Source organism: Schistocerca gregaria, chromosome 2 (assembly GCF_023897955.1).
Source record: "Schistocerca gregaria isolate iqSchGreg1 chromosome 2, iqSchGreg1.2, whole genome shotgun sequence".
In the NCBI taxonomy this organism is placed as follows: domain Eukaryota; kingdom Metazoa; phylum Arthropoda; class Insecta; order Orthoptera; family Acrididae; genus Schistocerca; species Schistocerca gregaria.
The window spans coordinates 328,393,989-328,421,327 of record NC_064921.1 but is presented as its reverse complement, the minus strand read 5'-3'; the positions used below and the strand labels follow the sequence as shown (position 1 = coordinate 328,421,327).

The 27,339-nt window shown below is 42.1% G+C and overlaps 1 protein-coding gene across 2 annotated transcripts in view; it reads right to left on the bottom strand.

Annotated features, from left to right (window-relative positions):
* Window positions 1–27,339, bottom strand: part of LOC126336978 (ubiquitin-conjugating enzyme E2Q-like protein CG4502) — a 630,639-nt gene that overhangs the window by 21,753 nt on the left and 581,547 nt on the right. For both annotated transcript variants that reach the window (XM_050001211.1, XM_050001212.1), the window contains one exon: window positions 3,477–3,622. In XM_050001211.1, the coding sequence (XP_049857168.1) occupies window positions 3,494–3,622 (129 nt within the window). In that variant the 3' untranslated portion in view covers window positions 3,477–3,493. The remainder of the gene's footprint in view (window positions 1–3,476; window positions 3,623–27,339) is intronic.

Sequence of the window (27,339 nt, the reverse complement as noted above, 5' to 3'; positions counted from 1 at the left end):
AGAAGCTGTATCGATAAGACTATTCATAAATCATGCTGATATTTGACTTACATTATTGCACAATGTACATATGTCATCTATGTGCAGGTAGATAAATTTTCTTTTTGCCCTATTTTTTTCTGTGAAGAACTTCTTCGCTGTCGAAATTATTGTTTCTTTTCTGTTCCATTTGGAACTCCTGGTATTTGAAGCAGTTAGTCTAGTTATAAATAGCAACATAATTTCCACCAAGCAGTTAGTTTAAATGGCATTTTATTAACCACTACTAGCTAGTTTCGAGCTTGTGCTCGCTCTCAAGTTCGCAAATGGATATGCCGTACAATCCGCAGATGTTTATAACAAATCACATGTCATAAGTCGTTATGCATAACATGGTCATCAATGGATGGGACTTCGAGAAAAGTATTTACAAATCACGCTTACTTTAATATTGTTCGTCAGTCCGTGATCCATACCAGAAAGTGTGGGTAGAGGAAGTGGAGAAAATCAAAAGAAGAGTAGCAGGTTTTATTACAGGTTCACTTTGTAAGCGCAAAAGCGCCACGGAGATGCACAGCAAACAATAGTGGTAGACGTTGCAGGAGAGGTGTTTGCTGCTAAAATGCAGAGAGCGTACATTCCTAGAAAAGTTAACGAACACATTACGTCCTCCTACACATTTCCCCTTAAATATGTAAGCGTCCTTCATACACGCCACCCCCAGTTAGTAGAGAGCATGCACGAATAGTTTTGTGGCACTGGACGATGCAGGAGTGTGCATAGCGTAGGCAAACAAAGGTAGCGGTGCGTGGGCGGACAGCGGAGAAAGAGGTGAAAGTGGGTGGTGCGTTCTTGCTTGTATAATGTGTATGAATTGCATTTTTAAGTTTTTTCAAATTTTTGTGAACACTGCAGCCAAGCAGATGTTAAAAATCCTTCTAAACTGTCAACTTTTGCGTCTTTTGTGAAAAACGCCGCCCCTCAACTACATGTTACTGACGATGCAAAGTGGCAGAAATGCGAGACAACAGATAACTGTAATCTAAAATTTGTGAGCGACGTGGTGGAAAAACCGAGAGGTAAGTCTGCATGGGTGTTGGTCTGATAGTTCACAGTGAGTTACGAACCTTATTTGTAGGATGAGACAAGAGTACATTTTTAGTCGTCATTGAAAAAAGGAGACAACGAACAAACCCGAACGCGTCCGCTTACGTGAACACGAAGATAAAATTAGAGACATCGAGCTCGTACAGAGGCATATCAACAATTTCCATTCGCGACTGGAACAGAAAGGGGGAAATGACAGTGGAACAGAAAATACCCTCTTCCACACACCGTACGGTTGCTTGCGGAGTGCAGAATGAAATAGTTTCTTCGTATTTTTTTTTCATGTAGATTTACTCTCTCTCTCTGTCACACACCCCCACCCACCCACCCACCCACCCACCCACCCACACACACACACACACACACACACACACACACACACACAGACAGACATACATATACACACACACACACACACACACACACACACACACACACACACACACACACACCACAAAGGGATACAGATATGACACAGAAGTATTGAAAATGCTGTCTCAGATGTGTGGCTGACTGGTCACTAGACGAAAGTGGATGGAGTGATGTACAACACAGTAAAATTCCCATCTCAGGCTAATACTCGCATAATCGTTGGCTAAAATAGAGAGAAGGTCCACACTTAAAATAGCCACAAACGTCTGGTCCAATTGTGTTAATTAAATCGCTCGAAACTCGTTATTAGTGCTTAATAAATCATTAATTTACATTACTAAACGGCCGTAATGGTTCATGGTGCACGGAACCAGTTGCCGGTTGACACTCTAACGGCTTACAGGGCCAACACAAATTTCATTATTAATATTACATATATATATTGACCAAATTTAAAATTCAAAATACTCTCTTAATCTACTCGTCAAGAGTTTAAAGGTTTAAGACAATAACGCAACAATTAAACTTAAAAATATGTGTATATTTTGTGGCAGTTGTAACTCCTGGCCGGCCAGGTGGCCTAACGGTTCTAGGCGCTTCAGTCTGGAACTGCGCGACGGCTACGGTCGCAGGTTCAAATCCTGCCTCGGGCATGGATGTGTGTGATGTCATTAGGTTAGTTAGGTTTAAGTAGTTCCAAGTTCTAGGGGACTGATGACCTTAGAAGTTAAGTCCCATAGTGCTCAGAGCCATTTGAACCATTTTTTTGTAACTCCTCGCGTTCGTCCAGTATCTGAGAATGAGAGCACTTTGAAACTTCAATAAAGTGTACACGTAATTTCAAATCTTTTCTAAACTCTTTCGTTAGCCTTCGGGTGACTAATTATAAAGTAATAAAACTTGTATAATTTGGGTTTTGCGTCTTGAACTATACATACCGGGTGTTCAAAAAGTCAGTATAAATTTGAAAACTTAATAAACCACGGAATAATGTAGATAGAGAGGTAAAAATTGACACACATGCTTGCTATTACTTGGGGTTTTATTAGAACCACCCCATATTGCTAGACGCGTGAAAGGTCTCTTGCGCGCGTCGTTTGGTGATAATCATGTGCTCAGCCTGCATTTTCGTCATGATTGGCCTCCCAGGTCTCCAGACCTCAGTCTGTGCGATTATTGGCTTTGGGGTTACCTGAAGTCGCAAGTGTATCGTGATCGACCGTTATCTCTAGGGATGCTCAAAGACAACATCCGACGCCGATGTCTCACAATGACTCCGGACATGATTTACAGTGCTGTTCCCAACATTATTCTTCGACTACAGCTGTTGTTGAGGAATGATGGTGGACATATTGAGCATTTCCTGTAAAGAACAGCATCTTTGCTTTGTCTTACTTTGTTATGCTAATTATTGCTATTCTGATCAGATGAAGCGCCATCTGTCGGAAATTTTTTGAACTTTTGTATTTTTTTTGGTTCTTATAAAACCCCATGTCATTCCAAGCATGTGTGTCAATTTGTACCTGTCTATCTACATTATTCCGTGATTTATTCATTTTTCAAATTTATACTGACCTTTTGATTACCCAGTATATTGCATGTTTACCGTCAAATTCTTAACAAATTAAATAATTCGTGAAATAGCGACTCGTTTGATAGACGGGAATTCGATTCTTTAAAGAATCGGGAATGGCTTGGTGTTATTGGTTTAAACTACCATCCGGATAAGAGTGATGACGGACGTTCTTTAAACTTACGGAGGCTGTGGTGCTCAGTCAGCAGTTTGCATGAACAAAAAATTGTATGAACAAAAAAATTACATGAAATCGATCACTAGTAGATGTAAATTTATTTTAGTGCTTCTTGTTTTCTTATATTACTGAATGGAAAACACGCCGTCGTTGCCGCAGGGTAACTCTCAGCGCGTAGCCGCTGGCCGGCTGTTGGCTCGGCCTATCTCAGAGTGCGCAGCCGTGAGCAGGGGCTCGCGCAGCGTGGAGCGTCGCCGAGACACGCACCTGTCTCGTGCTGGCGGCTAGCCGTCGGCGAGCGGCGGCGTCACCCAGCCGTACTTGTCGTGCGTCTTCACCAGGCTGCGGAACGACTCCTCGGCCGAGCGCCGGCTGAAGTCCTTGCTGCCCTTGTGCTTCCTGGCGATGCGCCCCTGCCGACACAAGACGCCATCACTTTAGCGCTCAGCTGGCATGACAATGGTCGAACGATTCACAAAATCTATGAATACGTCAATTAATTGCTGAAGTTGTTAGTTTTGTTTCGGATTCTTCCTAATAATCGGTCAGTAAAATACAGGATATTTCGGAAGGAATAGCAAATGTTTTGGCGATGATCTCTGTACTAATTAGCAAAACATTCCAACAACATGTATCCAGTTTTTATTGGTTACAGAGATACAGCTGGTTACCCAGATAAGTTTCATTTCGCCCGTTAATACTCCAGTTGCTACGGATTTGCTTACCGCTTGTGATTTTTATTTCGTAATTCAAGTTGTGAAGCAGTGATTAAGTTTACATAACTGAGTTTTGCAAATGAGATATTAATTTGTTGGCCAATTCTATCGCATCGTCCAAACATGTCGCACATGTGTGGTACTTGCGAGCGTATTTGGTAACTGAAACACTACTGCCGTTTGCAGAGAACGTGGTAGATAACTCCCTAAGCTCAGAGCAGCAGATTCAAAGGTGGTACCAAATGGAACTGTTGTGCACGGCGATAGAAGCTGCTACTACCACTCAGATCACCCAGATCAGCAAAAGAATGCCTTCTTTTATTTTTCTATTAACTGCCTTCTTAAGCCCGCACAGCTGAACATGAAAAAGAATTAGGCTCTATTCAACACATTTCCAGGGCGAACAGCTACCCCTCCTCCCTTACGTAGATAAAATTTACAAAAATATTGTGAAAAATGTCTCAAAATCTAAGAGAAATTGTAGATAGCAACAAAATGGAAAATAAAGGTATCAATTACGTTTGCTCGCCACACTGTGGCACCTTTAGTGCAAAAATGACATCGGTTAAAAAAAAAAAAACATAAAGGTCTCCTCCTCAACTACAAACAGCCTTGGGCGTATTTTGGCTAATGGGGTTTATAAAAAGAAATATACACTACGAATCAGGTGTGTACAGATTGGAATGGTCAGACTATGACGCCTGTTACATGGAACAGACAGGTAGAAGGCTTGAGATCAGGTTTAGTGAACATGTAACTTTGAATAGGGCGGATACAGTTGAGAGGTCCAACTTCATTGCCCACCTGATTGAAATTGGACGCACCCTCATCTCTTTGACGTTGAATGTCAAGTTATTGCACAAGGCTGAGAAAGGCAATTTCAAGGACCTCCTAGAAGAAATAGAGATATACTGCCGTCTAAAGTCATCAGGCGTCCATCTACTCAAAGCGAAAGTGTTGGTGAAGAACAGCTGATTTTAGAAGCTCTTCCACGATCTCTTTTTTCCTGGCAGAACATGTTACGACTCAGGACAAATCTAATATGGATTTTTTTTCTTTATTGATTTTCAATTTCCCCCGAAGGGGGGCGGGCTGGCAGCAGCTTAGTACGCTGCTCTACAGCCTACAGACTTTTAGGTAAGAAAGTGAAGAAGAAAGAAACAAGGAAAAACCGGCGATAAAATGACGACTTAAAGTGTAAAACCGCGAAAAATGCTGAAAATTAAAACAGAAAGCAAAAGGGGTTGGCCATGTCGATAAAATACACTGGTATCGGACAAGTAACATAATAGACACACAATTAAAAAATCACACCCAGCGACAGTATGATGGCTGTCTAATATGAAAAGTTCGACTTGCCTTTTAAAGGCTACACTTGGCATGATAGTATGTGAGAACATAATTTATTATCATTAGGGGATCGTTTTGTCTTCCATTTTGTTTGTACTCTCCAATGTTATATGTATTTAACCACCAAACAACTAAATCGTTATTCAGTTTTTAGCCTTAAAGGTTAGATATAATGGAAGTTCCTTTTATCGTCTTTCTGTAAACAGGTGAAGCTACGCCATACGTTTATGTGCGAAATTTTTCGTCAGTAGAGGGCGTTTGTATGTTTTATTAATCATGCATGGATAAATCAGCCTTTTCATTTCGATCTCCACTACTTTTAATATGATAAAAGATCTCAGAAAAGTTGTTTGCAAGGATATAACTTAATAGTGTGAGCGACTACGCTAGGTTTTAACTTCTGACGTATTTCAATTTGTATGTAACCGTATATTATCAAGACGATCTTTAACAAAACCTTTTTAATTTGTTAATTTTTATTTCTGAAGTGAGATGTTAATTTTTCAAGGTAGTCGTAGGAGTCAATTAATGATCTTTTGCATACGTTTTAGTGGACCGCTTCATCACTAAGATATGCTCAGGCACATTGTAAGTTGGCATTTCTTAAATATTTCAAATTGACATGCAAACAGACCTGTTGATTTTAGGTATTATACAACAATAAAGGGTTTTTAAACTGCTGTATTCAAACAAATCTGTTAGTAAATCCATAAAATAGAGGACGTTTTGTGCACCACATGATATAAACTAAGGCTATTGTACTTGCTGTAAATAATCGCCTCAGTTTCCTTCTATCTATACACCAAGAAGATACTACGTAGAATTGTTGGATTGTAGCTCAAATGATATATTGACGAGAATAGATTGCTGCTACTGGATAACAGGAAATTTTACTCATTGTTCTATGTAAAGTCAATTAATGCTAATTCTGTAATTTTCGTTGTATTTTAGCACTGAAGATGAATGACTGTTTGTAGTCGAAATCTAAATATGGAAGAGTAATAACAACTAAGGGGATTGCAATTGATTGCTGTGTACCTTTTCTTCCTTAGATTCAAGGGTGTTTACTCGTGGTGTCTCGAAACTGTAAGCCACGAGGGGTAGCCGCGTGGTCAATGGAGTCCTGTCACGGTTCGCGTGTCTCCCCCCGTCGGAGGTTCGAGTCCTCCCTCGGGCATGAGTGTGTGTGTGTTGTCCTTAGCATAAGTTAGTTTCAGTTAGATTAAGTAGTGTTTAAGCTTAGAGACCGATGACATCAGCAGTTTGATCCCATAAGATCTTACCACAAATTTTTTCCAATTTTTCGAAACTGTATTAGACTGGTGTAGTACCCAACGTGCAAATGAACAGTAAGTGGATGAATATGTAAGGACGATTGTAAGGAATGTATTAAGCAACAGAACAAAACCAGAAACATTCAAATTTAGAAGTACACAGAAGTATATAGTCACAAAGAAAAATTTCAGACGAACTTAGAAAAAGAATGCTAATTTTGTATGGGTGCATCCAAAGGCTCGGTCCTAGGAGACAGTCAAAGAAAACTGTACATGTTTTTGAAAAATTAAAGGAGAAACTTCTACCGCCATAGAAAAATGCTTGAAGATCTACAGGAAAATGGCATAAATAAGCAAGAAGTTTAAGACAGAACAAAATATGGAAACAAAATTTAGAGCTGAGAAGATTTCTAAGACAAAATAACTCGCAAAAGACAGGAAAGAAAATCTACAGCAGAAGAGGTGAAAGAAATAATTGATCAGGTGAAGGAGTATTGGAAAAAGCGCAAAGCCACTTTCTGGCTTAGACATTGACCTTAGCTGGCCGGTAACGAAAGAAAAAAGATTATTATTATTCTGTATTTTATACGACATAATCACATGAGCATTTCAGAATGTCTTAACCGGCAGTGAGCAGCCAGGGGCATTTTCAGATTGCGAGTTGAAGGAGGTGACAAGAACCATTATAAAATCTATAAACCCTCCAAAGCAGCATCTACATAATGATAAAAGAAAGCGGACAAGTGCGAGTAGGAGTTGTGGTCTGGGTCTTCCGTACAAACTTAATCTCTTCTCTTCACTCTATACAGGTATACGTAAACTGAAGTGTCTTGCTCGCGTTCGTCTGTATATACTAGCTAATCTCAGAAACTGCTGTAGAGGTTTTGATCCAGATTTGACAGATAGATACACTGATTCATGAGGAAGGTTTTAGTATATAATTTATAAATGTTTATTACAAATTGTCTGTATTATGTTTGATTGAAGTTAAGTTGTGAAGACGATGCCCTTGCCACCTAGCGAACAGCTGTCATTTCACGAGAGAGCAGCAGTGGCTCGAGGACACAGAAGGAGGGATCTAATTCACATATTATGTGAATGTAGGCTTTCCCGGTGTCTACTGCGGATGAAAGCTTCTCGGGCTTCCATCCGCGTAGGTGCGTCGAAAATCCGCGACGTTTCTATGAGTGTTATTCTCATCATCTTATGTCAAAGTGTCTGCATTATGACTGATTGCACATCTTCGTCATACGACGATGAGAATGACACTCATAGAAACGTCGCGGATTTTCGACGCAGCTACCCGGATGGAAGCCCGAGAAGATTTCATCAATTCACTTCTTGTCTGGTACTCTAGCCGTGTGTGAGTGGGTGGAAACCGATAGGTTGTGGGGTCCAATCCTGGCTGAATCCCTCTTTTCACTATACCTTTTAACCTAGCATCCATCTGTCAATCACGTGGCTATAAACATTTCGAAATATGACAATTACAGACTGCCCATTTGTGCTTTCCTCAGGTTAGCAATCGCAATTCGCTCACTTAATTCATTGCGCGTTCTTCGGACAACAGGCATGAGTTATTCAACTTTGAATTATCGTAATAAATATGACCTATAACGAAAAGATAACCGCCTCATCATCAGGTTGTGATGTCAGGCTTATAACTACAAATGAGAAAATATTTTTAACCAAAAGTTCCTCTGCAAACGTTTGAGAACAGTTTCATAGACAAGATAAATGCGATTACAGAATAGTTTTATTTTTTATGCTACAAGTGGAACGTTTTCCTATAAACTACTTCAACAATTTGCTGCGTTTACGTACGCCACGTTGTTTCAGCAGCGCAACAGATGACTCAACGTCCAGCTTTATGTCTTGGGAGTGTCAAACCTAGATATGTACAGGATTGTCCGCGTGGCACAGTGAAGAAGTTCGACTTAAAGAGTGCTTGAACTGTGCCAATGAATGTCAAAAATTCATCACAGTGCGTACTAAGCTTCACAAGAGGAATACTGTACCATGTGCTAAAAATGTACATCATGTGCGTTTTCTCCTCATTTCTTCTTTTGTTTGCGCCACATTAGCTACTCCCCTATAGATACTGACTTATTCACACACACATTTACCCCTGCTTCGCCGACCGCGGTGGTCTAGCGGATAAAGCGCTCAGTCCGGAACCGCGCGACTGCTACGGTCGCAGGTTCGAATCCTGCCTCGGGCATGGATGCGTGTGATGTCCTTAGGTTAGTTAGGTTTAAGTAGTTCTACGTTCTAGGGGACTGATGACCACAACAGTTAAGTCCCATAATGCTCAGAGCCATTTGAACCATTTGAACCATACCCTGCTTCGCATCCAATATTTATATTGGCTGCAAACATATTGCTTGAATCACGATGAGCTGCAGTCATTGCCATGAGATGTCACTCCAAACGCCAGTTGAATATGGCACAAATAACATTCATGCCTCCAGACAACTATTCTGTCATAAGCTGCTTAGATCGCGTAAATTGTATGAAAGTGATGATATTCATACAATTAATGTTGTCTGAAATTTATTCATAGCTCAATACAGCTGTACGCAAACAAAATACGCCTCGCTACACAAATTGTCTTGTGGGAAGCTGTGAGGGTCGCTAGTCAAATTGTAAGGTGTCAGGCAAATCCAACACCTTCCATGGAAACCCTTACATGATAAGCGAATCCAGTAGTATGTCACATAGCTCCGAATAAATCGTGAAATTAAATTAACCAAAGTAATACGAGTAACGAGTGAGCAAATGGAACACCACAGACTAATGCCTAAATGCATGTTGTATCTTCCCACCCTGAGACTGACGCAGTTCTGAGGGGAGAAACGAGAACAGAAGCAGAGAGCAGAACCGTCTTAAGCTAGAAGGCCCTACGATAAGGGACGGACTGGACACCCACGTCGCCAGCCTACCTCTAAGACTACCACCCGCACGTTTTAGCGTGAGACTTTTTCGCATCTCTGTTACGTCAAGGACCACCCCCCAGGCCATGTTAAAAGATAGAGCCCTCCAGAAGAACAGTATAGATCTTACGATAACGCTAAAAGGACCACACCAGCTGCAGGTTTTAGCGTGAGACTTTTTCGCGTCTCTGTTACGTTGCAAACTTTATAAACATTGCCCCACCACGAAAAGTATAACGTTTCTCATATGATAGACAGAATTTTTGTAGGCGGAGCTTAAGGTTAACATTGAGACCCTGATTGGTCAAATGAAAACACAGCCAGATAGTTTTTATTAAACCACTTCGGTGAATTGTAGTAAGGAGAAGTTAGGGGAGAGTTAGTTCCGAGATGGCGAGGTGAGCGGAGCTGTGCTACCCGCCGCTGCCCTGACGCTGCCTAAACACCGACAAGGTAATGAACGCACGCGATGCCGCATTTTTGAGTGCATAAGGCTTCACTCAGAACTGCAGAAGTCTCATCTGTTACACCCCCTTTTTTGCGTAATACTAGTTTGGATCGTAAATTAAAGCACATGGTGTTCACATTTGCCACTTGAAGTAAAAATCTGAAACGCGATGATTTTTCTGTTATATAGTTACTGAGAAGCCACATCAGCCACTGTAATTTACGACAAGTTAGATAAGTGATTAAAGATAATTGAGCGTCACTGTAGACCATTTTGATAGTTTGCTCTTTTGTGAAACTTAATTTAAACCTAGATTATAGATGTGATATGGCATAGGTCATCCTTCGATCCTTTGTAGAACTTGGAAACCCGTTCAGGGAATATACGTTCACATTTTTGTTGAACGCAGTTGGTTTTTACCATCCTGTATTAAAACACTTCCTTTTATCAATAGTGCAATTTATAAACAATGTTTTGTGAGTAGAATAATATTTCCAATGGTAACCTTAACTGCTTTTTCGACGTTATTTTACCAGCTAACTAAAAATAGGAAAGCTTTGAACCCCTTCCACTAAATTTAGTTAGTATTAAGATTCTTTTACAGGGAGTGCAGTGGAGCTGACGTTGAGATCATTAAGTATTTGGTAATATCATCGCTAGTCTCACTGAACTCTTCTGAATTCTACATGTCATGTGTGGTCTGGCGTCTCCTTACCAGCAACAGGTCCAAGGTTCAAACTAGTTAATTCCCTAAAAAACACGCTCAGAGCGTCGTTGCGCGAAAGTGGTAGGGAGACACGATATAGAACAAACAGACACCACCATGAATGTTTAGAAAATATATAGACAGTTAACCTATAGGTTTTGATGATTGAGTTTGGGATTATCAAAGTCATGACATAAATCATCGTAACTTTTGACTGCACAGACTTAGCAGCTTTAAGTTGGTACATTGTCAAGGGACCAAAGACGTTAGTATTTGACATAACTTTCAACTTGATACCTCTACCAGTACCTGAGAAAAAGGAGTTTTAAAAGAAGGGCGGACAGACAGAAAGTTTCGCTGTAGGGGTTCCGTTTTTACCGGTTAAACTTGCGGAACCTTAGAGAATAAAACTAGGCCTAAAGGCACATGCTGGAAATGGAGATGCAACTTTCTCTTTGCGTTGTCAATAATAGTAAAGGCAAATAAAGGTAGAGGTCGAGTTCGAGGTTTTGCAGGCAGAGAGAAGTCCTCTTCGTCAATTTAAGCAGCTCCCTGTTCCCAAAAAAGAGTTGCTAGTTCAATAGCTTTTAGAGATAAATTCATTACAGTAATAAAACAGGAGGAATTAAACAATTTTTAAAAACTTATTTTCTCAAAAGATTTTTATAGTGGAGCATTTAAAAAAAAAGGGAGAGGGCACAGTTGAGAGGGGGGTAGTGGTTCATAAGCACATCAGGATGTGGATATATTAAACAAGAAAATTACTGGATAGGAAAAATAAGTGAGTATACTAAAGCAAAAAAGTAAACGAGGAAAAATAATTAATTTTGTATTATGTTCATCAGTGAAAATGAATATGAGATGCACTCTAGCGCTAAGATGACGCTGCGATTCGTAGATGTTAGAACATCAGTTCGTCCTAGTAGTAAGCTGGACTGGAGAAGAAGGCGTACAGCAGTCGAATACTGCAGTCAATCACTTAACAGTTAAGTACCTGTTCTCTTGAGATTATGTTGATAAGATTCTGAGAATTACTTGTAACATAATCACAAACAATGTAATATAACGAAAGTATTTTTCTGTCGGTAATACAAGGAAATGTCGACGTCATTGCGACTGGAGTTCGAAAATCTACAAAGAACCTGTGATTGCCTTCTAAAGTGCGTATGTTCGTCTGTAGTGTGATTAAAACTATCAGTAATGGAAAGAGGAGCTTGATTTTCGGTGTTACGCAGGTGGAATGCAAGGAAAATGGTTAAGGAAAAAAAGAAAGAAAGAAAACATAGAGAGAGAGAGAGAGAGAGAGAGAGAGTTAAAGCTAATAGTGAAGGCAACAAAATATTCCAGAAAGAGCCACAAAATTTGTGTTTCAGGGTCTTAGGTCCATCTTCATATAACAGCCTTCAGTTTTAGCAGACCGTAATATTTCATAGGAATGTAGCACCTTTTGGATTCTTTAGTTTAATCCATTATTCGTTGTTTTGTTCAGGTGAACTCCGTTTACGAGTGTCAGGTTTTCTTCAACAGCATATGATTAATGGCATTGACCATTGGGAATAGTAAGTAATGTTTTCAATTAAAACCGGTTAATCTACTTAATCAGTGATAGCAGAAAATAGTATAAAGTTTAAATGGAGATCTCTTGAGGCTAAATGAAGAGTGGCAAATGAAAAAAAAACTGCAGAGTTTCTAATGACTTTAGCTTCTTGGGTCCTATGTGGGAGAGATAAAATTTAAGATACATCATCTAAGGACGCCACCAAACCTCTGAAATACAAGTGTACCCTTTATAAGTACATTCAAGTGAAAGGAAACAAAAATAATTTCTACTGGAGAAAACAGATACTTAAGACAAACAAATGAAACGATTTAACTACACTCCTGGAAATTGAAATAAGAACACCGTGAATTCATTGTCCCAGGAAGGGGAAACTTTATTGACACATTCCTGGGGTCAGATACATCACATGATTACACTGACAGAACCACAGGCACATAGACACAGGCAACAGACCATGCACAATGTCGGCACTAGTACAGTGTATATCCACCTTTCGCAGCAATGCAGGCTGCTATTCTCCCATGGAGACGATCGTAGACATGCTGGATGTAGTCCTGTGGAACGGCTTGCCATGCCATTTCCACCTGGCGCCTCAGTTGGACCAGAGTTCGTGCTGGACGTGCAGACCGCGTGAGACGACGCTTCATCCAGTCCCAAACATGCTCAATGGGGGACAGATCCGGAGATCTTGCTGGCCAGGGTAGTTGACTTACACCTTCTAGAGCACGTTGGGTGGCACGGGATACATGCGGACGTGCATGGTCCTGTTGGAACAGCAAGTTCCCTTGCCGGTCTAGGAATGGTAGAACGATGGGTTAGATGACGGTTTGGATGTACCGTGCACTATTCAGTGTCCCTTCGACGATCACCAGAGGTGTACGGCCAGTGTAGGAGATCGCTCCCCACACCATGATGCCGGGTGTTGGCCCTGTGTGCCTCGGTCGTATGCAGTCCTGATTGTGGCGCTCACCTGCACGGCGCCAAACACGCATACGACCATCATTGGCACCAAGGCAGAAGCGACTCTCATCGCTGAAGACGACACGTCTCCATTCGTCCCTCCATTCACGCCTGTCGCGACACCACTGGAGGTGGGCTGCACGATGCTGGGACGTGAGCGGAAGACGGCCTAACGGTGTGCGGGACCGTAGCCCAGCTTCATGGAGACGGTTGCGAATGCTCCTCGCCGATACCCCAGGAGCAACAGTGTCCCTAATTTGCTGGGAAGTGGCGGTTCGGTCCCCTACGGCACTGCGTAGGATCCTACGGTCTTGGCGTGCATCCGTGCGTCGCTGCGGTCCGGTCCCAGGTCGGCGGGCACGTGCACCTTCCGCCGACCACTGGCGACAACATCGATGTACTGTGGAGACCTCACGCCCCACGTGTTGAGCAATTCGGCGGTACGTCCACCCGGCCTCCCGCATGCCCACTATACGCCCTCGCTCAAAGTCCGTCAACTGCACATACGGTTCACGTCCACGCTGTACGGCATGCTACCAGTGTTAAAGACTGCGATGGAGCTCCGTATGCCACGGCAAACTGGCTGACACTGACGGCGGCGGTGCACAAATGCTGCGCAGCTAGCGTCATTCGACGGCCAACACCGCGGTTCCTGGTGTGTCCGCTGTGGCGTGCGTGTGATCATTGCTTGTACAGCCCTCTCGCAGTGTCCGGAGCAAGTATGGTGGATCTGACACACCGGTGTCAATGTGTTCTTTTTTCCATTTCCAGGAGTGTATTTCGTTAGCGATTTGGGTATCTTCTGTTGCTCCTCCTACATCTATTAAAGCGATTACATCCTCCATCCTTCATGTTATCCGAACTGACGCCCCGTCACTAACAACCATGTCGGGGCAGTAAGTGAAAACCCAATATTCCCTCCGTTACTTCGAACCAAAAGATCGAGAGTAGCATCATGTGTGTAGCTTACTCATAAGGCCTATTTCGAATGCTGAACTGAAAAAAGTGAAATGTAGGTATAAACTTCGTTGACAATTGTTAATGAACACAATCTTGCAGATAACACAAATTTCTGTGAAGTATATAAACATACTAATAAAAGAAATGTCGCACTAAGAATTGAACGTCTTGTTATATACTATACTACGTCACATTTGGCTCCAAAGATTACTTTCTAATACTGACAATTTAATTAAATTGTTTAATAGAAGAGATCTGTCGAACAGCTTTATCGTTTCAGACTATTGACATTATGGTTTATCGTTTATGGTAGAAGGACCATAAAAAGACAAGAAATGGTGTGTTTATACGTTTTATGAACACAAAATAACTGTAGATGTGAACAAGATCAGAGATGATAACAGTTTCTAAGTAATAAGAATGTAAACAAAGTTCAGAGATACAAATTACTAAGTCCGCCATAACATAAAATGAACTGACTGGTCGATGGAAACTGTCGGGCAGAAAGTTGACCATAATAGTCTCATTGGGTAGCGGTGCAACCATTCCACTCCAGTAGCTACTGTAGACCATAATTATTTGCCAAAACTGGCTTGGCTGACGGAAGAAAAGAATGTTAGGGTTTGACGTCCCGTCGACAACGAGGTAATTAGAGATGGTGCACAAACTGGAGTTGTTTTGTTAAGTACGGTGAAGGTAATTGACCATGCCCTTTCAAAAGAACCATTCTTGCATTTACCTGGATGTCCGGTGGAGGATTTAAAATGGCATCCTCCAAAATACGAGTCGAGTGTGCTAGTCAGTGCGTTACCTCTCTCGGTATATGGGCGAGTTTAGTTAACTAGTTAGTTTTATCTTCCATTGATCATTTGCACGATAAATAGTAATGAAGTGGAACGAGTCATTTTAAATGCACATCCCAAATTAATTTTTAAATATGGCTAGGTACTGAACATTTATAAAGTATTTTTAAAAATTGTCTACAAATGCGAGTTAGTAATTCCTACCCACCACCTTTCATACATTATAATAATAGAAATTCTTCTACAGGAAAGACGGGGTTGTACAGGAGAAACTTTTTTAGTTTGTTTTCAAATTTTACTTTGCTATCCGTCAAACATTTTGCATAACTGACTAAGTTATCAAACATTTTGTTGCAGCATTGCACAGCTCCTATTGTTTGTTAGAGACAATCTGAATATGGAGTAATGAATGTCATTTTTCCTTCTGTTGTGCTAATTACGTACATCATTGTTCCTTTTGAACTACAGTGCATTATTTACAACGAACTTCATGAGTAAATAAATATACGGTGAAGCAGCAGTCAGAATAACGTGTTCCTTAAACCGACGTCTACAAGATAGTCGTCGATGAGTATAACATCTTATTCTTTTAGCACGTTCGTTAATAATGAATACTTGTTTTCTTAAAGATCCGTTACCCCAGTACATCATTCCGTATGACATTATTGAATGAAAATATGCAAATTAAGTCAGCTTACCGATTTGTCATTCCCAAGATTTGCAATGATTATAAGTCCAAATGTGACTGAACTAACTCGTTTTAGGAATTCCAAAACGTTTATTTTCCCAGCTTAAATTCTCATCAATATGACCCCTTAAGAATTTAGAAGTTTCCACTCTATTTATTATTTTCTCGGCATGTTTTACACTTAACATTGGTGTAGTGCCCCTAGATGTGCAGAACTGAATATGTTGTGTCTTTATAAAACTGAGGGTGAGACCATTCGCAGAAAACCAGTCAATCTCACCTTTTGGTCAGGTACGACATTATCCATTGGTTGGCTATACCATCAATCACAAAAAACTTCACTTACCAAGGAGAATACTGTGATTCACAGTGAAACGCCGTAGATAGGTCACAGAAAATACCATGCGACAGCATGCATATCAATACATTCGTAAACGCAAAGCATAAAAGCGGGATTTTCCGGTGTCCATACCTCGTTTTCTCTTGGTGATAAAAGGTAAGGGCTAGTGTCCTGGATAGCCTTTGGACAAGGGACCAGTAGACCCAACAGAAGGACCGTCATGGTGTTATCATCCTACAGTACAGGGTCAAAGTAAGAATATTAAACAGTTCCACGTGCTTAAGCAATGAGGGAAATCGGATAACTGTCTTTGAATTTGATGTGGTCTGTGGTGGGCTTGATGGGACTTGTGGAGGCACAGTTAATTCATGAGCGTTTCCTCGGGAACCCCAAAAAAGTGTTGGTTGTTTTCTATACTTGTTTTCTATACTATGTGTTTCTATCTTACTTGTGCATTTAAAATACGCACGTAAAATGCGGTTTGAGGCGGAAACATAGTCTGTAAAGTGATTTAGCATGGACCGATGTGGTATAATGTGGCTCCATTATGATGAGGTTTCTGGGAACTATACGTTGGAGTACTGAAACACATGAAAATTTTTTGTGTATTTAAAATCTGGTCTGAGGTGTAAAATTACTTTTGCGTTATTTCAATTTCATATAAGTAAACATCAAAGTTTACTGACCCATCAAGTTCTTTTCACATGAGTGATATGCCCTGTCGTGGCAGGGAATAGAAGGGAACCACCGGAATAATGCTCCTATCCGAGCACAGAAAATGCGAATATTCTCTTATTTTTCTCTGACTGAAACGTGGAGTACCAGCTGCCTCATTCTATCTCTCTCAGCAGGTTTAACGGTTTTCACAAAAACGTTGGCATGCGAAGATATTCTTTCTTTTTTATGCTGAGAGAGAAGGAGACAGTAGCAGCAGGAAAGAGATGGAGGAGCAATAAATACTGGAAGGTTTTGACAGTGGCTGCGATACAGAAAGAGTGAAGATCTGAGAGAAAGACAGAGACACAGTGGCAGCAGAACAGACTGACAATAAGGGAATACGCTAGCAAGAGAGTGGAGGAGACAGTACATGTGGCAGAGGAGTAAGAAAGAAGCAGGAAGTTGAAATTGGTGAGAGCCAGTGATAAAGAATGACAATGACAACGAGGAAGAGAGAGGCAGTAACAGTAACAAGAGACAGAAGCACTTTGCGGAATGATTGACATAGCAGCAGTAAGAGAGAACAAGAGGGAGACAGTGACAATGAGAGTGGACAGTAGTAGTAGGACAGAACGAAGCTGACTGTGGCTTTGAGGCAGGGGATAGTGACAGAGAGCCACAAAGAGATAATGACAACGAGCTGAACCGAATGAGTGAGAATGGGCAACTGGGAGTGGATAGGTGTGAAAGACTTACAGCGATGGACTCGTAGGAGTGTGCGAGTTACAGTTAGGGCAGATTGTGTGCATGAAAGGTGAGTTGGATGTTAAAAAGAGCGCTAATATGTTCACAAGCCAACGTTTTTGCGAAAATTTTTAAAGGTGCTAAGGACGGTAAAGTGAGGCGGCTGGTACTCCACTTGACAGTGACAGTCTTTTAATAAAGAGGAGCATATTCACCTTCTCTGGGCTCCATAGGAGGATTTTAACACTGGTTGTATGATGGACCTATAATTTTGTGAATAAACATGTAAATGGAATTCTCAGTAGAGCAACTCCCATGAAACAAAATCAGTGATTTGCTGCGAACGTTGTTGTTGCTAAGTGGAGATAGTATTCTAGAATACATCACCTTCTTAAAAATTTTGGAAAATGATGTCAAGAGTGAAAGAGTATAGTTTCGAGTCGCCGAAGAGCTCAGTATGAAATGTTGTCCCAGTTAGTAAAAATGTATTTCAAATGTAGACTTTTCGACTCATTCTCCATGTAATTTTCCTCAGTAATTGGCCTGGCTTAACAAGAAATACAAATTGCTTCAGCACGTTAGATATCACTGTTTACTTACACCCGCAGCTGTGTAAGGTGGTGTTTCACACGTCGTTCTCTCACTAGGATAGAACAGTGCACTAGTCTTTGCAGTGAATTACACATTCTTGCAAACACCCCGGATCATCTCGTAAGTCTTTACGAGGCTGTATAATACACTCTTCAAGTTTGTTAACTGTATCAACAGGAGTGCTGTAAATCTCCATTAGAGATGACTCCAGACAGAAAATCCAGGGCACTGACGTCTTGAAAATATTGGAGGTCAAAGTACAGTCCCTGTTCGTCCGATCGATCTGGCCAGTAATGCATGTAATACATCGCCCAACTAAAAGAAACAAGCCGGAGGCATAATTACAGAAACGAGTTCATGTGTGTTAGAAGTATTGACCCTGGCTGTTGAGGCACTTGTCCCACTGTGGCACAAGGCGGTGAATGACTGTCTCATAAAATTCCTGGGGCTGCGATGTTAACCAGTTCCGCACGTACAGATGGACGTCGTCATCCGAGGTGAATCATTTGCCGAGCATAGCGCTGTAGTTGAGCAAGACAGTGGGCCATTCGACATGCTTCCTGGTGTGGTTGAAGACTAGGACACTGCGCACGTGCAGTCGTTCCTTCATGATGGTGTGAACACTTCCGACGCTCAATCCGACCGCGGCAGCTATGGCTTTCACTATCACTCGGCGGTCCTGGGTAATGAGCGCATCCACCATTTGGACGATGCCATCGGTAATGCAGTACGTTGCTCCAGACTATGCATCATCCGCTAACGACACCTGTCCTTCCGTGAAACGCTTGTACCACGCCTTGACCCCTACAAGAGACATGCAGTATTCGCCGTACACTTGTGACAGTGGTCGATGAATGTCCGTTCCTCCTACTCCTTCCGCCGTCAGACAACGAACAACACTTCTTTGCTCTTTCTTGACGCCTCTATGTCCCTGTTTGCAATGCGACTGGCAGCGCTGGAAAATTAATGCATGCTACTTCTAGCTCTGTACAGTTACGTGACGTGCACCTTGTGACCTCATGCGATGGGCTGTGACCTTTCACCCTCTGGTCGGAACCACACCTCGTTACACAATCCACGATATTACCCTCCTGTCACCGGTTTGAGCATTCCAGACTCTGGCTCGTTTCTTTTTGAAAGGCCCTTATATAAGCCAAGGGAGAAACTTGAGTGTAATCATATGGGGACTTAATCGAAAAGTTTTTTTTCTTTATTGTGATTTCATGCCTCAGCTGAGGTGGGCTGTCAGCGGCCTACATACGCCGCTCTTTGGCCAAAAGACACAACATACATACACGCGAGCCATAGAAAACACAAAAAATATGGTAAATACATGATGAACACTGCACAAGAAATCAGAAGTCTTTCGATGGAAGACACTGTAATGAAGGGTGGCAGGAACCAGTTGAAAACAGATGAAGACGTCCAAGTGGAGACACGAACGTAGTAGAAAACACTGACGAAGGCACTATACACAAACGGAGAGACACTGACGCACGGAAACACTGGCGACGATCATCGGGGAAGAACTCATACTGACGAGGGGGGGGGGGGGGGGGCTGGGGTGCCTCCAGGTCAAAGGGAGAGATAGATGGGTGGGAAGAAGGGGGATGGAGCCAGTGGGAGAAAGAAGGGAGAGCGGGGGGGGGGGAAGGGGAGAGGGGACTTTGTAAGTCTGGCGAGAGGGGTGGAAGTGGGAGACATGGAGAGAGGAGAGGGGAAAAGGAAGGTGAGGAGGGAGAGAGGGAGCCCTAGGGAAAAAGGGGGGATCAGGAGTGGAGTGTCAGAGCTGGTAGAAGGGGTAGATGGACGGGACAAGGACATCATCAGGAAGGGGGAGTTGGCTACCTTGGGAAAGGATACATACATACATATGTACTAATGAGTACCATATTTCATACTGACAGAAAACACATATTCGCAGTTACCTCGCAAATGGCATTTTTGCGGATCTATTTTTACTGGACCTTTTTTCTCTATCATGTACTTTCACCCTCTTAAGTTTCTGCTATAATTATGATACACTACATTGCATCTTGCAGCGGTAAGCAGTATCTGATGTTCTGATGTTAGTAGGCGCTGCCTTCTGCTACAAGGTTGGTGTAGCGCTGTGTCGCGGGCTGTCGCGTTGCAGGCGCCTGTCAGGAAATGTCAACATGGACCGAGTGCGCGTCATTTCGCAGCTTCGATCGCAAACGTGCTCGTGTGTGTGTGTGTGTGTGTGTGCGTGTCCTCTATAATGATATAATTACGCGATAGGAATAGGCATCTATTTTTTGTTGCTTATGACGACAACAACGAAGTTCAATTACCGACACGAAAATTTCGAAGGACGGAGGATTATTGTTTTATGTCGCGTCTACGACTGGGTCATTTGAGATGGAGGACAGCTCACACTTGGGCGAAGGGTAGAGAAGGAAATCGGCCATGTCCGTATTATCACAGCATTTAACTCGGATGATTTAGGGGAAACTTAAATCTAGATGTGATTCTTGATCCGTACGGATCTCCGTGCCGGCGCGTTCACAGGAGCTCAGTCCGTCAGTTCACCTGATAATGGCGACATGTTTGATCGCCGAAATATTGTGCCCGTTGGACGCTATAGACCGGCAGTACACCCGTGGATATTTTGATTAAATCTAGATGGTGAATCCATCCACACCGCTCCCGCATGTTATATGTTATCCAGTGCATCACCTCGAACGGTATCAGACTTACGAAATGTAACAGAATAATTCCACAAACAAAATCATGATAGACTGACCAAATGGCGAAGTTTAATTTAAAAAAAGCATAAGAGAACTATTGAAAAAAGTAGAAAGAATTAGAAAGTATGAATAAAATTTACTAGGTTTTGAAGAAAGAAAATTGCTTTCTATCAGGACTTAATCGCGACAGGAATGCGCCGAAACAGCGTTCTGGCACTCGCTAGTGAATTTTTTTGGGTTCCGTGGAACAAGTAGACACAGGAGATTTTAAGCAGTGCACGTGTGTCAGATAGCAGCATAACTACAATTTGCCTTTGCACCGGCATCAGTAAACGTGACAATAGGAGACCAACGTAATGTGATCGGCAGGTGTATGGGGAATTAGGAATTGTACATGAGCCATTACGGACCGGGAATATCCTGATCGCTATTCTAAATACTTTGCTAATTTATACTGGACATACATTCAATGAGCACCTACAGTGAACTGTTTGAACGTTGCGGCTGGGAGCAGCTGAAAACATGAGTTCATTGTCGAAAAGTGTAACGACTTCTATCAATATGTAACTAGCGGAAATATGAAGCTAAGTGACCTTGCTACGGGGAATGATGGTATCATCTGTTGTTTACAGTCAATCCTGTGGTATTATTGTTTTGATTATGGTAAAATTACGCTTTATGAAACGCAAATTCGGAACAGTATTTTCTAAAAAAAGTGATATCTCATTGTAAGTTTTGTCACAAATTTTCAAAAATCAAAACTTGTAATTTTTATGTCTGAGGGGGGGGGGGGGGGGGAGGGGGCGGGAAGGTAGTTTGTATGGTTGAAGAGGCGTGTTAAGGGACCTAAAAGTTTTGAAATTAAGCACTGCTTTTAAATAATCAATTTGTACGGATTGACGTAGCCTCCGTTCCTCTCTTCTCTCTATCTGTCTATCTGTCTGTCTGTCTCTCTCTCTCTCTCTCCCTCTCTGTTTGACTCTCACTATCTCACTCTCTTTTCACACGTCACCGCTTTCCTAGTTTCATTATTATTTAGAATTTCACGTAACGTTACAGCCTTATATCAACTAGCTATGATTTATATCGCTTAGATCGTGAGTTCTGTGAAGGAATGTTCGTCTCATTACGCTGAGCAGCTGCTTTGATCATGAAAGGGACACTTATGCGGCAATAGCTGGCACCCAGTAATCAGCACAAGCTTTCAGCGAAGTAATTGACACATTTGCAAATGAATTTGGGGTATCAGGTACGAAACAGAGAGCAGATGTGGCTTCGATAAAATTCATGTCAAGATTCAGATCGTCCATGAGTTGGACTAACTAATGAGAGTAACACGGTGTCTGGAGATACAGAAACATTTCAATATAAAAATATCATATTTCACTAAATAGAACATTGGGTTACGCCGACGTTGCTCAATCCTAGAAATATTTGCCTTATGGTAATCAATTTTACCAGAACCATTTTAATTCTCATTAAGCGGTATCTGAAGTGGAGATATTAATACTCTGGAGACTTCACAATTGAAATGATTTTTGTCATTTTATAGTACATATGTAAATTTAGTAAGTTTGTTTTGGGTATGTTAACCATCCCAGCGAATTTTGTTCTTTGGTATCCTTCGCTTCATATTTATCTTTTCCTACTGACGCACATACCAGATGTTAACAACCGAACGACTGATATGAATAATACATTTAGTGCATCCAACTGCTATGGGACCCCACACCATCAATAAGTTACTGCAGCAGCAAGGTATATTATTAGAGACAATTGAATAATGATTTTATTACTATCGCTCTGTATATAAATGAAATTAATACAGGAACACAGGGATATCACTCATCTTGATTCCTGTGCTCTTGATAAGCCAGAGTACTGTGGCAGATTATTTCAGTAACAGGAGAAATATTTCGTTCATGTTCGTTAAATGTCAGAATGGAATACCTTTCCTCTGTAAGACTGTATTAGAGGTATCTGTATTCTTTGGACCTCTTCGTTTCCCACTCTACGTCCAAAGGTGAACCCATCATTACACAGCTAAGTGTATCGAACGGACGTACAGCGTCTGCCTCAGACACTACGTCCGTGGCAGCCTTCGGTCTGCAAATTTCAGTGCATGTTTACACAACAGTACATTCCATTTAAAGAAGGCTCTTACACGGTATCTGCCAAGAATATACAAATGTATTTAAACACTAGGATTGTGTGTATTGGACATTGAATGGGGGACTTAGGAACGACTTAGAGGCTTTGTCCGCCGTAGCCTCAGTGGTCCACAAATCACACAACAGGCCACAGCAGTCCACCCACCCCAGGGTTATTGTGCAAACCGGCCCCCAGTGGACCCCATCCACTCCCCCCCCCCCCCCCCCCCCCCCCCACACACACACATGGGAACGTCTCATACCACACGAGTGTAACCCCAACTGTTTGTGTGGTAGAGTAATGATGATGTACGCGTACGTAGACGTGAAGACAGTGTTTGCGCAGCAATTGCCGACATTGTGTAACTGAGGCGGAATAAGGGGAACCAGCCGAGGCGGATGGAAAACCGCCTAAAAACCATCTACAGTTTGGCCGGCACATCGGACCTCGACACAAACCCGCCGGGCGGATTCGTGTTGGGGACCGGCACACCTTCCAGCTCGGGAAGCAGAGCGTTAGAACGCGCGGCTAGCTGGGCGGGCAACACTAGGATACTTAAAGTTGTTACAAAGTTCATACGATTGTTTTCCACTGTTCTAAGGATAACAGAGTTTCCATTCTTCTGGAAAGGATTCGTGTTGGTGTTTTGCACCCATGATTTGTAAAACTGATGCTTCGGTTATGTGCACATCTGTCAACACCTGCCTTCGCGTTGAAATTATGAATTTGTTCTTGAAGCTTGGGGGCATTTCGTCTGTTTCCTATATATGGCATACCACTGACACAAATTTTTCGTGGCTGGCTCTCCCTAGGATCTCAGCAGTTCTCAGGGTTGTCGTCTACTCCAGAGTCCCTGTTTCGATTTAGTTCTTCCAGAGCTCCATCAAGTTCTTATCGCAGCATCTTGTCTTCAGTCTCATCTTCATCCATTTCTTGTTCCCACTTTTTTTATGTTGTCTACAAGTTGGTTTCCTTCGTATGCCTTTGTTGCACAGCACTGACCTGCCACCGGAGTTCTTGTTGTTCATACAGGAGTTTCTCTTTTATAAGGAGTTTTCTTTATATTTTTTTATACGTAATGGGCGATCAAGAAGTTTCAGTCTGATGGTGTTGCTGCAGCGTATATGGAACGTAACATGACTCCGATGTTAGTATATAAGCACCGATGTGTAGGAAGGGATAATTGTGGCATTTGTGTCTGTGCGACGTGCTTGCAGTAAGAAATGCGACAGAGGATGATGCTGCATCAAGATAACGCACGTCTCCATATCGCAGATGTCGTAACGCAGAAGTTACGTCGACTCAAGTGGGAGACACTCGAGCACCTTCCTTATAGTCTTGATCTCTCTCCACGAGATTATCACGTTTTCGAACCGTTAATAAAGGCATTGAAGGACTGACGATTCCTGTCGGACGAGAATGAGCAGTAGGCCGCTACGGACTTCTTCAGGCAGCAATAAACGGTGTTTTTCAAACGCGTATCTTCAACCTGGTGCGTTGGTGGGATTATTGCCTCTGTGCTCACGGCGATTTTGCATGTTTGGAATACCGATTCTGGACTGTATGGCCTTCGAACGGAAACATTTTGATCGCCCGTTGTTAATATGTATGTACGCATATTGCATATCTCCTAAGCCACTGGATCGATTTAATTCAAACCGAATAAACATATCAGTCACTACCTGGATATAGCCGTTGTTGGATAGGAACCTCCTCCCTCTCATAAAACAGGGTGTGGTCGGAAGCAGGAAAGGGGACAACCTAGAAGCAGAACTCAGGAACGTCTGACACAATTTCAGCTCATTATTTATACAATTAGAATTATTTGTGTAAAAATATTATGGGGTAGTATAGCTCTTCGAGCCATAGGATTACGGGTTGAAACAGGAAGTTGTGACATTTAAAAGTATCCGATAACGACCGATATCAAATTCATTGTTTTGGGGTGGCTAGGCTCGCTAGTGACAGGCCTGATGACGCTTTCACCCTTAGGAGTGCGGGTGAGGATACATAGACAGTGACGTATGAGCAAATCTCTGAATTGGCTGATGTAATTACTGTCGAAATTGCCACACGCAGAATTCGCTATATGGAAAAAAAAAAATTTCTGTGACAGTGAGACATGCCTAGCACCCCCTGTGACTGTTGGTGAGGGTGAAATAGGATTCTTTAAAAGCGTAAGTAAGGAATGCTGGGAACAATTTCGACCAAATATGGAGTATACTGATTTGTACAAACAGATTGTGAGAGAAAATTATCATTTTTAGCACCTTGGGTGACACATAAAAATTTTCGCATACGATCTGTTGGTATTTCTTTCCCGTATTTAGTTCGTTTTGGAATACTTTAAAAGTAAGAAGTGCAATTTATCACTTATTTATATTGTTCAGCTAGGTCACAAAAATGGAGACGACAGCCAACATATAATTTTATCAGCGTGTTTAGGATCCATGGATTATGGCATATGGCTAAATATCACAGATACATTTGATATTTGATGTCCTCTCCGGAGCCACATGGTTTAAAAATGGCAGTTGCCAGCGCCATTTCTTTTTCTCGTAACGATAATCAGTTAACTATTGTCAGTATGCATGAAACGAAACAGAAGGTTGTCGGTAAGATCCAGTGGAAAGGAAAAAAGCTAAAGTATGAGCGAGTATGAACGAACCCTAAGGGTTCAGGCTATACAGCAAAGTTTCACTACAATGCAGACTCCTAAATCTAAAGAACACGTGAATATCTCTTAAAAAGATTGAGGAAACTAGCGAGCTCATCACCGGCTGCTGATAAAGATGAAATATGTCTTGTGTATGTCAAATATACGTGAAATATACACAGGGCGTTCAAAAATTCCATGCCCAAACTGACAGATGCTATGATGAAGATAACTCCATATGCAACAACATGCCGGAAATGGATACTGAATGAGCACGGAGTATCCAGGAAGTCATGAGGTCTGGCTGTGAATAAAGCACAATTAAATGGGTTTCACTGCTTTATCGTTTGAGCAGCTTTATAATAAATATTGAAAACTTAAAACTTACCTTCAGCACAGAGGCTGTGTCGACGTGGCAGGGTGTCTTGCGTTCAGTGGAGAGTGTGTGACGTATTCTTGCAACTAGTTCCTCCTCTGAGTCCAAAGGCGTGGGATACACTGTCACTCCCTGGTTCCCGGGTTCGATTCCCGGCGGGGTCAGGGATTTTCTCTACCACCTGTTGGCTGGGTGTTGTTTGATGTCCTTAGGTTAGTTAGGTTTAAGTAGTTATAAGTTCTAGGGGACTGATGACGTTAGATGTTAAGTCCCATAGTGCTCAGAGCCATTTGAACCATTTGAATACACTGTGTTCCATGTGGCCCGTGAGAAATCAGTCTAATGGGTGAGGTCCGAGCGTCTTACAGGCCGACCCACCCATTGCCGAATCTACGACTTAATGCTGCGCATATGTTTTTACAAAGTGAGCCGGAGCTCTACCATGTTGAACCACGTTCTCACTCTCTTACGTCGGCAGGTGCTCTTGCGAGAACAGTCTGTGTGTTGGCACCTGATGTAAGGAGGCATCATATAGGATCCGAACAAGAAATGGCCCACGATATAGAACCATATGTTTAATGAATATTGCCTCTGATAACTTCCCATAACTATAAATGTGATTTATGGTAATTATAGCTGATTTTACGAGTAAATTGAGCCTCAGTCACAAACAGGACAACTTCAGGAAACAGAGTCTTCCTTACCCTATTCCAGAAACCGCTGTACAAACGTAAGCCGTGGGACGGTCATCTGGCCCCAGGCTTGTACTCTGGTATGACGGAAAGGATGAAGCAACTGTTCACGCAAAACATTCGATACTAAACAATAGTGAACACCGAAGGAGTGGCAATTGCTTGTGTAGTTGCTTCGGGTCTGTTGTCAAGCACTGCAGAATGACTCCCACACAGGCAGGTGCATTCATAGGCTACCTGCACTAAACTTGTATATTATCAGTGTGCCGACAATGCCCACGCGGTCGTGGATTTCAGTAAGTGTGAAATAATTGGGACATCTTCGTGGTGCGGAGCTCGTGGTCGTGCGGTAGCATTCTTGCTTCCTGCGTCCGTGTTCCCGGGTTCGATTCCCGGCGGGGTCAGGATTTTCTCTGCCTCGTGGTGACTGGGTGTTGTGTAATGTCTTTAGGTTAGTTAGGTTTAAGTAGTTCTAAGTTCTAGGGGACTAATGACCTCAGATGTTAAGTCCCATAGTGCTCAGAGCCATTTGATCCATTTTGAACATCTTCGTGATGGGAAACTTTCGTGATACATTGGATGAGCTCTTTGACCACTGCATTCAGCTGCAACGTAAACAAAGTTCTCTCCATGTGAAGCACTGCATGTTTATACTGCAACATTCAAGCAGGTACTACAGCGCTACGTACAGTTTACTGGCTCATTTTGGACATCAGGATGTCACAACGGTACGTGCCTTAATCAACTCTGGAATAACGATGTTTAAAGAAAGTACTTTTTGTTTATCTCTTTCACCACGGGTTGACTCAGACTTCA